The 16,888-nt window shown below is 43.9% G+C and overlaps 1 protein-coding gene across 4 annotated transcripts in view; it reads right to left on the bottom strand.

Annotated features, from left to right (window-relative positions):
- Positions 1-16,888, bottom strand: part of SDK2 (sidekick cell adhesion molecule 2) — a 577,803-nt gene that overhangs the window by 254,014 nt on the left and 306,901 nt on the right. For all 4 annotated transcript variants that reach the window (XM_029599248.1, XM_029599249.1, XM_029599250.1 and 1 more), the window contains exon 2: positions 5,573-5,732. In XM_029599248.1, the coding sequence (XP_029455108.1) occupies positions 5,573-5,732 (160 nt within the window). The remainder of the gene's footprint in view (positions 1-5,572; positions 5,733-16,888) is intronic.

Here is a 16,888-nt window from a genome sequence, read left to right as displayed (position 1 = left end):
TCATCTCCGGGGATATCATGGTACACACAAAGGCTTTCTTGGATTCAGGAGCAGGCGGCAACTTTGTTGAGGAGTCTCTGGTTCACCAATATAATCTCCATATGCAAACCTTAGCCCAGGCACTCACCATATCTTCAGTGTATGGTGAGCATCTACCCAGTTGCCTGACTGTGATCACCTTACCTCTTACCCTGCAGAATGGCCTCTTACACTGGGAAAGAATTTCCTTTTACGTATTACCCAGGGCTGTCAACCCTGTCATCCTAGGAATACCCTGGCTCATGCTGCATAACCCATTGATGCACTGGGAGATGCTACAGATAACTCGGATGGGGAACCTCATGCCAAGGGCACTGCCTCTCCGAAATCCACCTGTTGGTCAAGGCCACCTAGATGGCTACGTCAGCTCTGCCAGGGCTCCCACCCCAGTATTTGGCATTCACTAATGTCTTCAGCAAGCAACAGGCAGAGACCCTACTACCACACAGGACCTATGACTGTCCAATTGATTTGACACTGGGCAAGATGCCTCCCAGGGGCTGTGTATATATGCTATCAGTCCCTGAGACCAAAGTCATGACTTCCTACTTCCAGAAGAACTTGGAACCGGTCACCATCCACTTGTCCTCGTCACCAGCTGGAGCATAGAAACATAGAAATGGCGGCAGAAGAAGACCAAATGGCCCATCCAGTCTGCCCAGCAAGCTTTCACACTTATTTTTTCTCATACTTATCTGTTACTCTTGGCCCTTATTAGTAACTTTTTGGTTCTAGTTACCTTCCACCTCCACCACTGATGTAGAGAGCAGTGCTGGAGCTGCATTTAAATGAAGTATCTAGCTTAATTGGTTAGGGGTAGTAACCACTGCAATAAGCAAGCTACTCCCACGCTTGGCTACCCAGCCTGTACAATTCAGTCCTTGTTGGTTGTTGTCTGAATATAAATCACATTTTCTTCATCCCCCTGCCATTGAAGCAGTGAGCTGCGCTGGATATGTATTCCAAGTGAAGTATCAGGCTTAATTTTTGTTAAAATTAACATGTACATTTGTATATTATTCCTGTATATAATTCTTGTTTTTGTCCCCTGTTAACCCTCTCCCTGTTAATGTTAATATTGTAAAGCTGGTTGCTAAGTTATGTTATATTGTGAACCGAGGTGATGTTTTGTTTTAAAACGTGCCTCGGTATATAAGAAACCTCAAATAAATAAATAAATAAATAAATAATTGATTTGGGGTAGTAACCGCCGTAACAAGAAAGCTACACCCATGCTTATTTGTTTACCCAGACTATGTAATTCAGTCCTGGTTAGTTGTTGTCTGAATATAAATCCTCTTTTCTTCATCCCCCCTGCTGTTGAAGCAGAGAGCTATGCTGGATATGCATTGAAAGTGAAGTATCAGGCTTATTTGGTTTGGGGTAGTAACCGCCGCAACAAGCAAGCTACTCCCCCGCTTTTTTGTGAATGCAAATCCTTTTTTCCACATTTCCTCTTGCCGTTGAAGCATAGAGCAATGCTGGATTCACATTAACCGTGTGTATGTTTATTGAATAAGGGAATTAATCTCCAGGTAGTAGCTGTCATTCCCGCAAGCCACCCCATGCATCTTCTCTTCATTCACATCCTCTAGACTTTATGGATCCACAGTGTTTATCCCACATCCCTTTGAAATCCTTCACAGTTTTGGTCTTCACCACTTCCTCTGGAAAGGCGTTCCAGGCATCCACCACCCTCTCCGTGAAGAAATACTTCCAGGCATCCACCACCCCTCTCCGTGAAGAAATACTTCCTGAGTCTTCCTCCCTGGAGCTTCAAATTGCGACCCCTGGTTCTGCTGATTTTTTTCCAACGGAAAAGGTTTGTCGTTGTCTTTGGATCATTAAAACATTTCAATTATCTGAAAGTCTGTATCATATCACCTCTGCTCCTCCTTTCCTCCAGGGTGTACATATTTAGATTCTTCAGTCTCTCCTCATAAGTCATGCAATGAAGACCATCCACCTTTTTGGTCGCCCTTCTCTGGACTGCCTCCATCCTGTCTCTGTCCCTTCGGAGATACGGTCTCCAGAACTGAGCACAGTACTCTAGGTGAGGCCTCACCAAGGACCTGTACAAATGGATAATCATTTCCCTTTTCTTACTCAATATTCCTCTCTCTATGCAGCCCAGCATTCTTCTGGCTTTAGCTATCGCCTTGTCACATTGTTTCGCCGACTTCAGATCGTTTGACACTATCACCCCCAACACCATCATGCGGAAGAACTGCTAACGCCTACCACTCATTATGGAACAATTTGCCCGCCTATGGGGGGCGCAAATCTTCATGATGTCAGAAGAGCCTATAACCTTATTTGCATCCAAGATGGCAATGAGTGGAAGATGGCCTTTAACACCAGAGATGGCCACTAAGAGTATCCTATCATGCTCATAGGCCTTTGTAATACCCCCGTCATCTTCCAACATATGGTAAATGAGATCATCTGGGATCTACTGTATTCCCATGTGGTGGTATACTTGGATGACATCCTCATTTTCTCACATTCCCTGCCATAGCACAGAAAGCAGGTAAAGCAGGTGTCTCAAAGAATCTGGGAACACCACTTGTACACAAAACTCAAAATGTATATATTTGAATAAGAGAAGCTGCCATTTCTGGGTTATATCATCTCCTGGCTCAGACTACGTATGTGCCCAGAGAAGGTCAAGGCCATTCAGGTATGGTTGCAGCCCATAGGACTTAAAGCCTTGCAATGCTTCCTTGGCATTGTGAATTACTACCGCCAGTTTATGCCCGGGTACTCCTCCTTGGTGGCTCCCCTTACTGCCTTTACCAGAAAGGGTACAGACACCCGTCACTGGCCCGATGAAGCCATCCAAGCCTCTAATCACCTCAAAAAGGAGTTTCTCCAAGGCTTTTGTTTCTGCCATCTGGACTCATTAAAACCCTCTGGGATAGGGGCTATCCTCACTTAACACAATGATCAAGGGACCTTGATGCCATGATTCTTTTTTTCCAAGAAATTTTCCCCGGTGGAAAAGAATTATACAACTGGGGACCAGGAGCGCCTGGCTGTGAAATTAGAGCTGTAAGAATGGCGTCATCTATTGGAAGGGGATAAACATGATCTATACTGACCACAAACACTTGGAATATCTACCGCAGGCCCAGCACTTGAATACTCACCAGATGGTCATTGTTTTTCAGTCGAACATAAGAACATAAGAAATTGCCATACTGGGTCAGACCAACAGTGGCCAATCCAGGCTACAAGTACCTGGCAAGTACCCAAACACTAAATAGATGCCAGTAATAGTGGCTATTCTCTAAGACAACTTGATTAATAGCAGTTAATGGACTTCTCCTCCATGAACTTATCCAAACCTTTTTTAAACCCAGCTACACTAATTGCACTAACCACATCCTCTAGCAACAAATTCCAGAGCTTAATTTGCGTTGAGTGAAAAAGAATTTTCTCCGATTAGTTTTAAATGTGCTATTTGCTAACTTCATGGAGTGCCCCCTAGTCCTTCTATTATCTGAAAGAGTAAATATCTGTTCTAGACCTCTCATGAGCTCCAGTACTATCCTGTGGAGAAGAATCAACGGGCTGATGCTCTTTCTAGATCCTTTGAGACAGAAGACCCATAGAACCCAAAGGTTCAACCTGCGGGGGAACAGGGCTGGTACAAGTGAAACTCCTACCCCTGTCTCAACAAGGACGTGTCCACCAGCTGTTGGCATGGGCCTAGTGGGTTTGCCTACTAGGCTGTGTCAACCATGCCACAGCCTAAGGACTCACAACTTCGCTTTAGTAATGCTGTGTCAAGGGTAAGATTTCTTTTTACTAATTCACTATTTTAGCACTAAAATAATGTTTTGTTTTGTTTTTATTTTGGGTGCTTATGCAGTTAGTTCCGACACTAATGCTGAGGAAAACCAGTGTCCAATAGCAAGGAATGCTGGTGTCCTTTGCAGTGCACGCTATGAACTGCAACCACTTCTTATTAGAAGAACCAGCAGATGAGAGAGATCATTTTTGAAGCAGAGACATGTTTTGAACAATCAAAGATGATTTGGGTGTTTTTGTACTGAAAGAAATTCCCTCCCACACAAAACAAAGAAAGTATTTGGGAGATGCGTCAGTTCTTTCCTAACCTAGTGACTTGTCAGGCATTTATTAAAAGTTAGCGGCAGCTGGTAAGGAAGAAATGGCCAGATTCTTTTATCTGGAACCCAGAGTAACAGGAAGCCCCTTCTTTAGAAAGGGTCTGCAGAGCCGGGGGTGGGAGAGAAAGGTGAAAGTTTTTTCTTCAAGGTCACATCCTTTTATATAAACCTTCTCCACTGTCAATACCTGCCCAGTAGAGAGGGCTACAGAGCGGCTGCAGGTCACCTGGAACAGCCCCCTCCCCAATTTTCCACACACACACACAATTTTCAGAGCTGAAACATAACTTCATTTGGTCTCGCTAAAACCTTTTCATTAAGATTCATGAGGCTCATATAGTGCTTTGCCCCCCCAAATGTGAGGTAATTTATAGCCTGGGGAGCCCTGGATAATCTGCGGTATCAGGCATGTGATATTTGTCTGGGGAGGTATTACCATATGATATTCACAGCAGTATAATTTACACAGTACCACTCCTCCAACATCCTACCCATTTGTGAATATTTTTTATTCATGTTAAATTTGACTATATATTGAGAACAATCTATAAAGGAGGCACGTTGGGTAGCAAATTATTCTGTTCATTTATTATTTACCAAGTGAAACAGAAAATGGCTCTAATAACATTTTCTAATATTCTGTGCTTTTCTTATTACAAAACAAAACATTGCTAATAGTATATTGTCTCAGTTATTTAAACATTTTTCATGACTTTAGGGTTCGTGAAAGGGGCTGGACTGACGATGCTGGAAGCTAATATGCTCCAGTTAGCTACAGAAGAGCAGATGCAGCAGCAGTGCAAGCTCCCTCCTCGCGTATCCCTTCCTATCCCCCAACAGGTACAGAACAGTGCAAACTCCCGGAGCTCTTGTTGCTTTGTTGAAAGCTTCCATGAATCCTCCATGATGCCTTAATCAAGACTAGAGGAGAGTGGGTAGACCAACCCTTCCTCTGCATCTGCTACATTGCTCAACTAAACTCATCTCTTTCAAATCTGATCCACTGACCCTCCTTGCACAGCGATCCTCAGGTTTCACAGTAAAATTTAAGTGGATTTGAAATTGAATTGACTTTTAAATTCTATCTGAGCTCCTGGAATATTGTCTTCCTCAGTTTGCTTTGGAACAAACATCCAACTCTCTAAAGTGATTAACTCTTCCCACACTGGATCTTTACAGGGGAGTTAAACACCTCCTCCCCGTTCCTTAGCACATACCACTCAATTACATGACTCACTATAGCCTGCTTTTGTAACCATCCCCTTGCTGGCTGTGAATAAAAGCAAGCTAACAGAAGCTGCTTCCCATGGGTAAGAACACTAAGACGATCTTGCCAGAAATAAACCAGGTTGGCCAGGTCAACGAGGACCTTGGGCAGCGCGCCAAAACCCACAACTCACCTGTACTCCAACGAGAACTTGGTGAGCTCCAGGTTGTCATGAAGCCATTTAAACTCAAGTGGCCAACTGCCTTCCGCCATGCAGGTGAGCACCAGACGGTTCCCCTCCAGGTGAACCTGCGTTCGGACCGGCTCCGTCTTAAAGTATGGGGGGACATCATCTGAAAGAAGAAGAAGAAGAAGAAGAGGACTCATGTTAGTCTCATCAGAAACAGCAGCGACTTAGGACCCGACATGCTGAAAACTGTGGGGAAAAACACTTCCTAGTTAACTTCCTCTAGGAGGGAAAGCATCTTGTTACTGCACCTTGGGCAGACTTAAGTCAACTGAGATACAAATGGCTTTAATTAAAAAACCGTTTCCACTTTATCAGAACGTGCACTACACTTTATAGGCAAGCATGATATGGGAAGCATATGTAAACATCTTCACTATATTTGATGCCTTAATAACTGTTCGGCATGTCGATTGAAAAATGATTTACGGTAACAGTTATTAAGGGCATAAGATTTGGGTCAGACCAAAGGTCTATCAAACCCAATATCCTGTCTCCAGCAGTGGCCAAGTATCTGGGAGAATCCCAAAAGGTAAATAGATTACACATTTCTTATCCCAGGGATAAGCAGTGGATTTCTCTAAGTCCACCTTAATAATGATTTCGGGACTTTTCCTCCAGGAACTTGTCCAAAACTTTTTTAAATGCAGCTATACTAACAGCCTTCACCACATCCTCTGGCAACGAATTCCAGAGCTTAATTATGCCACTGTCAATAACTGAATCACGCCTCCATGTTAGATTAATCCTTATTCACAGTACATCTAGTGGACAGCCACCTCTGAGGTGGAACAGCAGAACGCTGGGTCAACGCATTTCAGATTCTCCATGAGCACCAAGAGTTATTTCCCTGTCTTCAGCACAGCTACCAGGCACAGAGCCTTCCCCAGCTGCTTCCTATCATGTCACTAGCAGACAAAATGCCTTTTTATTTTCAATTCACCTTTATATTAAATATTACCTTCTGATTTAATTTTACCCAGCTTACTTTTTTTTTAATTTTTAGACAATGTCAGTGTGTTTCCTTGTAGAAACTGCGAGGATGCTGCACAGATACCCTTGTCAGAGGCACAGCCACTGGTGCTCTCAGTCTGCCTCTGTACTATCCAGAAAACCAGCAGCTTCCTTCCCCCTTTCCTTCAGCTTCTAGTTTGACCCTCTGGGTAAAAGAAACCAAACAGCCAAAGCAGGTGAAAAGTGGCGCTCACAGGTCACAGAATAGATAAGTCACCTATTCCTTATGACGTTTAAAGCTGGTTGACCTATTCACCACCCAAATCATTCCCAGACCTGAAACTAAATAAAAAAAAAAGAAATCCCCCTAAAGAATTGAAAGTGTCTGTATGATAAACAGGTGCACCCTGCTCCATCTCAGGTTGTAACAGCAATCAGGAGACGGGTTCTGGTTTTCCTCCAGGAAAATGAGAAATTCCACTTTCACTGAAATCATTTGTTTTGCACCTTATAAAACCAACAATATTACCAAGGGTGAGGGTCATTGTTAGAATAGAATCTGGCTACTAAATAATAGTTTATTTCAAAGGAAAATCCAGAGGCAACAGATTCACGTCTGCTGGAATATATTTGCAGTGGCTTTATCACTGAAAACACTTCTGTGCCAGCTATCAAATGCAAGACGCACTGAATATTTTATTCTTATGATTTGTTTTGCTGAACACAGAATGTAGCTGCTCTTATTACGCACCGGCTGAGATGTAAGCTCCCCAGATGAAGGGGATGGGATCCTGCCGAGTGGAACCAGCATGGCTCCCTTTCATTTCCTCATCTCTATCTTGAAGAGATAACACAGGAGGTCCCTGCTAAGTACACCAGCTTCCTCTCAAAATCCATTCCCTATCAGTCAGCGGAACCAAAGCTGTCAAAGCAATTCCAGGACCCAAAACAACATAAAGATAATGAGTTAGTAGAAAGGTTGCTGTGGCTAGGTGATATGAGAACATCATGAGCCAGAAGGGCAAGGAGAGATGGAAATGTTTCATTATTCCCAACTATGATATTTGGTAGGTAAACTTTGGTGTAATAAGTACATCATTAAACATTAGAGATGGTTTCTCTTCATGGCAGGGCTTCTCAAACTTGTCCTTTGGACCCTCCTCCCCTCTCCTCAACCAGTCGGGATTTCAGGATGTCCACAACGAATATGCATAAGATCAATTTGGAAACACTGGGTTTCCAGTGTATGCAAATTGATCTCATGCATATTTATCGTGCACATTCTGAAAACCAGACTAGCAGGGGCCAGATTTTGGAAGCTCTAACCTAATGAACAGTAGGCAATAAGTCAACTGGTGACTATAGGCACTAACCAGTGACAGGGCAGCTTTCAAAATGCCAGATGACATACTATGTGCTCTGACCTTCTTGAGATTTCAGTTGAACTGAACTGACCTATTTCCCTGTAGGACAGAAAAAGAAGAGGGGAATCCAAGTGTCAGGGACAACAAAAAATGAAAAATATGATCCGGGGGCGGGGGGTGTCATTGGCTAGTCTACATTCTGTGACACGAATTGGATTAAATTTATTTACATAATATTTTTATACCTCCTTCCCAGTCAAAGACCATTCAAAGAAGTGTACAAGTCAAACCAAATACAATAAAACATAAAATCAACAATATCAAAATACGAACCAATAAGCAATTAAAATATGGTGACCAACAACCAAGTATGCTCAGAATTATGAAATCCTCTATAGATAACCATCACAGCCACAACATTCACTTCAGAGAAGTTCAAAAGTTATTAGAGAAAGACAGCCACAAACAGGACTATCTTATAAGACCATTTTCCTACAGAAGATGAAGCTAAAATGCCTTTAAATTTGTTTTTTTGAGTGCACATGGTGGGAGTTATGGAGCAGACACTGGAAAGACTTCACTTTCTGAGGCCGATGCAATAAGATGTGTCCAGCCGAGCGCATGGTTTTACTCACAGCTGAGCGCGTGTTTCGTGCACGTAATGATATCCGCCTATACAGCAAGGAGATTAATGCACCTAAAACGTGCATTCTAATAAGCACGTACCAAATGGTGCCCGCACATGTAAATGAAGGCACAATCCGATGCAGGAAAGTGCACCCAAAGGCTGGATGCCCAATGCACATTTTTTAAAGTGGGGAAATTAACTCCAGCTCTGGAAGTGCAGTAAAGTTAACTCACAGTCGAGGACTCATAAAATAACATTAAAACATTTTTCCTCTGTGCTGCGACAAATGTGTCCTCCCCCTTAGTATAAACCTAACTGATTGAATTTACCGCTTCTCCAGTTTCCCTGAGCAAGTCAATGTATAGATATTTTACAGCAATTAATATATAGTGTTCTTTCTGCTATACATTTCCTTCAGGTACAGCTTATACTCAGAACTTGACAGCTTGGGACAAAGCAAAATGTTATGTAAATCACATATTATTTGAACGGATTTTATGAGGTTTATGAGGTTGAAGATTCATCTAATTATAAAGAGGTCCAGATAAGTTGTCCGTTCCCTGCTTTATATGAACTCATCCTTAATATGAAGTTACGGAGATCTGCTATGCCTGTTTTGGGGAGTTTAATTGCCTTTAATGTGTCTTGTTTGGAAGAGAACTGGGCATTGGTTTGCTTGACTTATCGATAAAAGTCCAGATAACAATAAAGTTTCTTTCCTCATTGATCTTGCAAAAAATCCCAGATATAGATTAGAGTGGTATCAAGGCAACAAAAAACTGTGGTTGGTGAAATAGTTTGCTTCTGAGGATACTAATTAAAATCCTGACCTTTTCCCCATGCTGTACATTTCCTTCAGACACATTTTTTAAACCACTTAAAACACATTTTTAAACCAGGGCTTATTAAATTAATTACAAGAAAACAAGGTGGAGAAAAAAAAATATATACACACACATACTTGATCAGGGAAACCGGAGAAGCAGTAAATTAAGGCTTTGTCTGCCTGTAGCCTTTATATAATCTGCAGGCTCCCACACCACATGGAAACTGCATTTTGAAAACCATCCTTTCACCCCGAACATTAAAATCAGCAATCCTATGAACTTCAGCAATATAACCTTAAAAAGGTGCACTTTTGTTATGAACACACAGTTTTGACGGCTGTGCGCCCAATGCAATAAACCTTTGATCCCCAGAAATGCACATTTCCCTCAGCATGCCCTTTTTCTGCTGCTCCAATCTCATTCTCGTTTGAATACTGCATCAGGCACACTGGGGACACATGTGGGTTAGGAAAACAGGCGCTCAGTATGAGTGTCTTATTGCATCAGCCTGATTGTATGCTTTGGCTTTCAAGTGACGTCAAATTTTCAGGGTGAAGTATGAGAAGATCAAGGCTTGCACCAGCGATGAGATCCTGGATGCAGATACAAGAGCCAAAACCATGCCAGTCAGAAAGCTGCTTGCTCATAGTATAATGAACACAGAGTACACCAGCCAACCAGAGGGCAATGTTTCATTCAAGGTATACAAAGTGGTATGTAAAAAAAAAATATAAAAAAAAGGTTGGCTGCTGACTGACTTGTGCTCTGGTGTGGGCTGAGCCAACTGGTATTCACCCTTTCAACAATGGTGCAGAGTGCACTGCACCGGTGTCTCACAGTATTATCAGAGGTCAACTCATGCCTCTTAGCAGGTTTCAAAGATCTGAAAGGGACGCTGTAATAAAAATTATGTTACTGCAGGGTTCACTTCTGTAAATTAAAAAAAAAAAAATGTATTGACTCCTCTTCATAATACTCAAAAAATTAAACTGAAAGTGTAAGCCAACTGGCTAGAGATTTCCTACTGGCATGAGGTTAATCTGCACAGTGCGGCAGTTACTACCATAAGCCATTTGCCGGGCAGACTGGATAGAGCATTTGGTCTTACCTAACCTGCCATCACTGTTATGTTCTTACAACATCCACTCCAACACACACGGAGACAAAACATAGGCACAATCTTTCCAATGTCATCAGGATAGTCTGGCCACTTTTACTGCACCTCAGACCCAGGCATTCATTTTACTGCAGTAAAATAATGCAAACAGAGCAGTATGACTCCTAGCCTACCTCCCTACCTTGCAAGTAATACTTAATTTACATGGGATTAGCAAGGTGGTTAGCTGGTGAAATTAGCATTTGGGCACATATACGGCTAAATTCTAGCTGGCTAATAAATTGGCTAAGTTAAGGACATAACTAGGAGGGGTTGAGTTGGCTAGCTAAGTTAACCAGCTAACTCCGAGATTCAGAATTAGCTGGCTGACTTAGGGAGGTGTTTAAAATCATGAGAGGTCTAGAATGGGTAGATGTGAATCGGTTATTTACTCTTTTGGTTAGTAGAAAGACTAGGGGGCACTCCATGAAGTTAGCATGGGGCACATTTAAAACTAATCGGAGAAAGTTCTTTTTTATTCAATGCACAATTAAACTCTGGAATTTGTTGCCAGAGGATGTGGTTGGTACAGTTAGTATAGCTGTGCTTAAAAAAGGATTGGATAGGTTCTTGGAGGAGAAGTCCATTACCTGCTATTAAGTTCACCTAGAGAATAGCCACTGCCATTAGCAATGGTTACATGGAATAGACTTAGTTTTTGGGTACTTGCCAGGTTCTTATGGCCTGGATTGGACACTGTTGGAAACAGGATGCTGGGCTTGATGGACCCTTGGTCTGACCCAGTATGGCATTTTCTTATGTTCTTATCAAAGTGCTATATGGAGTTTTTGCATGCGAAAACTCCTTTAACGCGTGTGAAAGCACCATAACGCATGGTGTGATGCAAATGAGAAAAAGGGGAGGATATTGGGGCGGGATTTTTGGCCAAGTGGGCTGGGCTCACAGTTTTGCAAAGCCGAATCGCACGGCTTTAACGTACACTGTGATGTAGCTATCAGGGCCCTCGGGGGGGGGGGGGGACAGAGAGAGAAAGCCTCACAATAGATTGGTATTTATATCTCTATGGGAGGCCCACCTAGTCACTCGAGGTGAGGTTTAGGTATTAGTGTAGCGGTTAGGGGCCACTTTGACATTCAAAGTGAGACATACGAACAGAACAGTGCTCTCTTGTGAAGATTTGATGACCTTCGGTGTGAGGAAACTCACTCAAAGATGAGATTTGTGCAATGTTCTCTCAACCTAGCTTGATGTTACCCAGGTAGAGAGTCCATCACTAGGTGGCTCGCGCATGTTATGAAATTCAAGGTCAGCGTGCTCAAGGGGAGGTATAATTTTGCAAATTTGCATGGCGACGCTTCGGGGCCTTCCCCAGTCCGCTCCAATTACGAGCGGACTGGGAGGGAACTTCCCAACCAGCTACCCTAACCTCCCTTCCCCTTCTCCTAATCCTACCCTTCCCTTATCCCTATCCTAGCCCCCCCCCCCCCCATTTTTTTAACTCACCTTTTGCTCTTGCAAAGGAGCAGGAGCAAGTTGCGTGTGATGGCATCCTGCCGGCATGCAATCCCCCGGCATAGCGGCAAATGGCCACTGTACCAGGCGCCTCTAGCCCCGCCCCACACCCTTTTACGGCCTGGCAATTACACACGTGGCCAAGCCCATTTGAAAATTGGCCCAGTGCGTGTAAGGCCTGGCCACGCGCGTAAACCCCGGGATTTACGTGCGCTGGGGTTTTAAAATCCTGCCTATAATTGTTTTTTTTTTACTTTAAAAAGCATGCAAGTAAGTGTACAACGCAAGTTACGGGTCCCATAGAGGAGGTGTAAACATTTACGAGAGTGAATTTCTGCATGCATGCAGCCAATTATCGGCAAATGTTCAAAGTGAATTTAGGCGCATAAGTTCGCTTTGAAAATTTTCAGTAAAATCTGCAAGTACAACGTAATGCGTACATGCAGAATTTACCGCTATGCAGACTGTTTGAAAAGCAACCGTGAAAAGCATTTTGGACACTCAGCTATCGTCCATGTTTCTTTGATACATGCACACAGGCGTGCACGAGTTCAGCACAGCCGGCTGAAGAGCAGACCTGCATTAGAACCCCACTCTGGTGCTGCAGTGATACAAACAAAACAAGACCCTGTCAGGTACCCAGCACTTTGACCTGGAGCTATCAGCAAGCACATGGGACAAAGCTGTTCATTTTTCATGGGTTGAAAGAGCCGGCTCCCCCCTCTGTTCCCCCAAAGCACTGGAAGAAGCTCCCAGGTGCGCACACAGTGACACCTCTACTGAAACGTAAGTCAAAGAGAGCCAATGGCGTTGGAGAAGAATTGAGGCTCAACGTCCTCATTCTTGAAAGGATTGTAAAAATCAACCTGCTTTTCTGTCAAAGGGGGAAAAAACAAACAAAGAACTAAGAGATGTATCTCTAGGAAATCAGTGAATATATTACCTTTTATATGTCACAGATACTCAGATCTCATGTATATGTGTGTGTGTGTGGTGTGTGTGACACACACAGAGAGAGGTATGTGTGTGTCTGTGTCTTTGTCTATTAAAACTCCCATTAAACATTTATACTATCAATCAGATCATTATTTACTATGTTCCAAACTGTGGTTATTTTAACTCATGTACTTTTACTTGACTTACCTAAAGTGCTGTCTACATTGATGGTGTTTTATAGAGAAATAATGTTAAATACCATTAACCAAAATAAGACTTTAAAAAAATAATTTTGCAAGAGAAATACTGATCTGTTATAAAAAAAATATATATATATTGTAATAGCAAAAGAGGGAAAGCAATCCAGTCAGGCTTTTCCCAAAGGGCAAAATAAAGCCCTTTGAGACCTGTGCCATAAAACATCGCTTCTCTGGAGGATTCCAGATTGATTTATGCCCCTAGCCCCAAATCTTTGCCATCTACAGGTTCTTTGCTTTCAGGAGGATAAATCTCCAAGGTCTTTCCTCCTTGCCTGATACAAAACTCCAAGCTGCCATGGTCTCCATCCTAAAAAAAAAAAAAAAGGCTCCTTGTTGCCATGGGCTCCGTCATAAAAAAATGCTCCATTCTGACACATTCTGCTGATGTGAAGCTCTGAGGGTGGTGTTTTGGATACTGTGATTCCCACCAAACATTGGCAAGTCTTCAATTCATGTTTTCAAATCCACAGGGAGGCTCATAATCAGGGACATGAATGGCCGCTTTTTCTCCTTTACAATCCTGTAATTGGTAGGGGTCTCCGGGGACCCTTCACTGGCCTTTTGCTGGAAATAGGTACGTCAAAGGCACTTTTGAGAGCTGACTACAGGCTTTCAAAAATTGTGTTTTGGGAATGAGAAGGAAAAAGGAGGGAATCTGGTCAGAGATTTGGTTACATGCAAACTCAATGCATCTTCTTTTTCTTGTATTAGTCCTGAAGAAAGTGAAATTTAATCTTACCTGTTAATTTCCTTTCCTCTCTCTTTCCTTATCTCTGCCTATTAGCAGCTGGAGAGCGAGGTCACACCCTTTTTCAGTAATATCATCACTTGGTATATAGGCTGGTGGTGCACCAACAATAGTCAGAGTTCTTAAGTCAAAGCAATGGCAAATACCAACTGCCCCTAAAACACAATTAATTTTAGGAACAATAAATAGAGACTTCATATACAGGATGGACATAGAAAACTCTCCTGTCTGTTTGACCTGCTTAGAAAGCAAACTCTTCTCATCAGGGACTGTATTCCACTTGTCTCTGTATGGCACTATGCATGCCAAGCAGTGCAACAGAAGAGACAAATAGCACAGAAAAAGCAGTCTAGGGCGCAACTCTAAGGTGCAACTGAATGTTTCTGCCAAATCCAAGATCCACTACCAAGGATAACAGTGTAAGCCCGACTTCCCTGGAGGTACCTGGACTGGTGTAGCAGGGCACAAGGAAAGGAAATTAACAGGCAAGACTAAATTTCACCTTCCTTATCATCCTGCTACACCAATTTGGACTAGTGGGATGCACCCAAGCCCATTAAAACATCAGTGTGAAGAAGTCAAGGCTGCTTTGAGAATGTGTGCCTGAGCCCTCATAGAATGAGCACAAAGCACCCTCAGAGCCTGTTGACCCTTCAATAAAGGCTGAAGGGATCATCTGCTTGATTTACAAGAACAATGCTATGTTTGGCCGGCTGTGAGGTAGGCCCATGACCAGTTGCCCTCTCCGACTCACCACAGCGCCTTCTGCACCCTCCCAATACGGTAGGATGCTGACATGATTCAATGGGCCCCAGCATCCATTGCGGCTCCGACGCTGCCTGCACGCCGCCATCATCCTGCTCCTCCCTAGGGTCTCCATAGGCGTGTGTGCATGCCATGCATCTGTACTTAAAGGGCCAGTGGCGGGAAAATCCCCGTGGTGCCTAGTGATGACATCAGCAGGCCCTCACTATTTAAGCATGGTCCGGACTGCCTAACACCACCTCAGCAAGGGTCTCCTACCTTGTGCACAGCGTGTTGCTCTTGCATTCCTGAATTCTTGTGTTCTCTCATCGAGCCTTGCCTTACCTTGCCCAGCCTGCCTCATCCAGCCTTGCCTTCTCTAGCATGATTTGTCCAGTCTTGAGTTCCCCAGCCTGTCTCATCCAAGCTTGCCTTCCTCAGCTCATCTCGCCCAGCATCGATTCTTGTTCCCCCCTCGGCCTGGTACTGATCTTAGCCTTGGACATTACCATGTTTGCCTGTTGCCTGGACCTGACTCTTGCCTTGTACCTGACAACACATGCTCACTGTTCACCTCGACTCCAGGCCTGCTCCTGGTATCTCCAGTCTATTGTCTGTCCTGACCCTGGCATGTCCTTGGACTCTTGTTCTCTCTCCATTGCTCTAGGGACCTATCTAAGTTCACCTATGAGGCTGCGTCAACTATGTCACAGCATCAAGGGCTCACTTCCACGCCATTCTTCACAGTTTGCTGAGGCCATGAGCTTGGTGGACTTGCCTCAAGCCTCCACCATTGCCAGGTTAGCTCATCAGCTGAAGAAGCAGCAGGACCAATTGAATACGATGACCAACTATCTTCAGGGCCTGGTTACTTGCCCAGCTCCCAAGGTGCATTCCTGCAAGAATTTTGCCCGATATTTGATGAATCCGGTTGCAATTCTTGCATGGTGATGGAGCTCCTCCACATTAGACAAGGTTCCCTTTCTGTAGGCAAAAATGCAGTTCATTTCCGCACTCTGGCATCTGAACTCTAATGGGGCAATGACAATTTAATTGCCATTTTCAGGCAAGGGTTGTCTGAATGCATCAAAGATGAGCTGGCCGGCTGAAACTTACCTGATATCTTGGAAGCTTTAACCAGTCTGGCAATCTGTCTGAAGCTTAGATTCCAAGAATGGGCTCATGAGAGGGAATTGGCTTGACACCCCATCCAACTTGCCCCCAGCTTTCAGCGACCTGTGGTTAACAGACCATCTCCAGAACCAGCTCCTTTGAAGGAAAAATACATATAGGTTCACTTCAAGTTATCTCCAGAGGAGAAGGTAAGGCATAAATACTTCAATCTATGCATATTCTGTGCTGCCTGGTCAAGCTGGGAAACTCCAAGACCTAGGTCTGGTGGGAGAGGCCACTCTAGGTTGTTAATGTTCCTCCACAAATCCTGGTACCAATATGCCTCTCTTTCGGGGAAACCCATGTGGATACTCAAAATTTCCTCTATACCGGTGCCGGTGTAAATTTAATTCATGAATTCTTGGTGCAGCAGTATGGTGTCCCAACTGTTCTGCTAGACAATGTATTCATGATTGCTTTGGTTAATGGAGTACCCCTACTAGGATGTGTTATGTTGGCCACTGCCCCAATATCCATGCAGACTGGTCTTGGGTCTACTGTGGTTCATGCTGCATCAACCTCACATTGATTGGGGAACCTTACAGATAGCTTGGTTATGATCTCGTTGTCAAGGAGAATTTCTTGCCTGGGCAGTCACCCTGGAGCTACTTGGCCTGCCACAATATGTAGGGTATTCAGATGTCTTTAGCAAGCAGCAGGCAGCAGTCCTTCTGCCTCATCACTCCTATGATTGTTGCGCATAGAGAGTTGACCCTTGGCCTGGTGCAGGATTGGTAGGCCCTCCGGTCAGGCCGGGAAGGTGCCTTCCACCAGGAAGCGGAGTACAGGTGGAGACTGGATAGTTGGAGCTTCGCCAATAGGAGGTGGTCCTCACAGGATCTCCTATAGAGGAGTGCCCACCACAGGTAAGGGTGCGCAGTCAAAGTTCAAGGAGGAAGGCCAGAGGTCATGGAAGGCCAGCATAGAGAGTCTAAGTGGAATGCACGGGTCAAGGCCAGATAATCAGTCCAGGGTAGTTAGCCAAGGCAAGGGTCAGGA

This window comes from Rhinatrema bivittatum, chromosome 4 (assembly GCF_901001135.1).
Source record: "Rhinatrema bivittatum chromosome 4, aRhiBiv1.1, whole genome shotgun sequence".
Classification (NCBI taxonomy): Eukaryota; Metazoa; Chordata; class Amphibia; order Gymnophiona; family Rhinatrematidae; genus Rhinatrema; species Rhinatrema bivittatum.
This window is presented reverse-complemented; position numbering and strand designations above follow the sequence as displayed.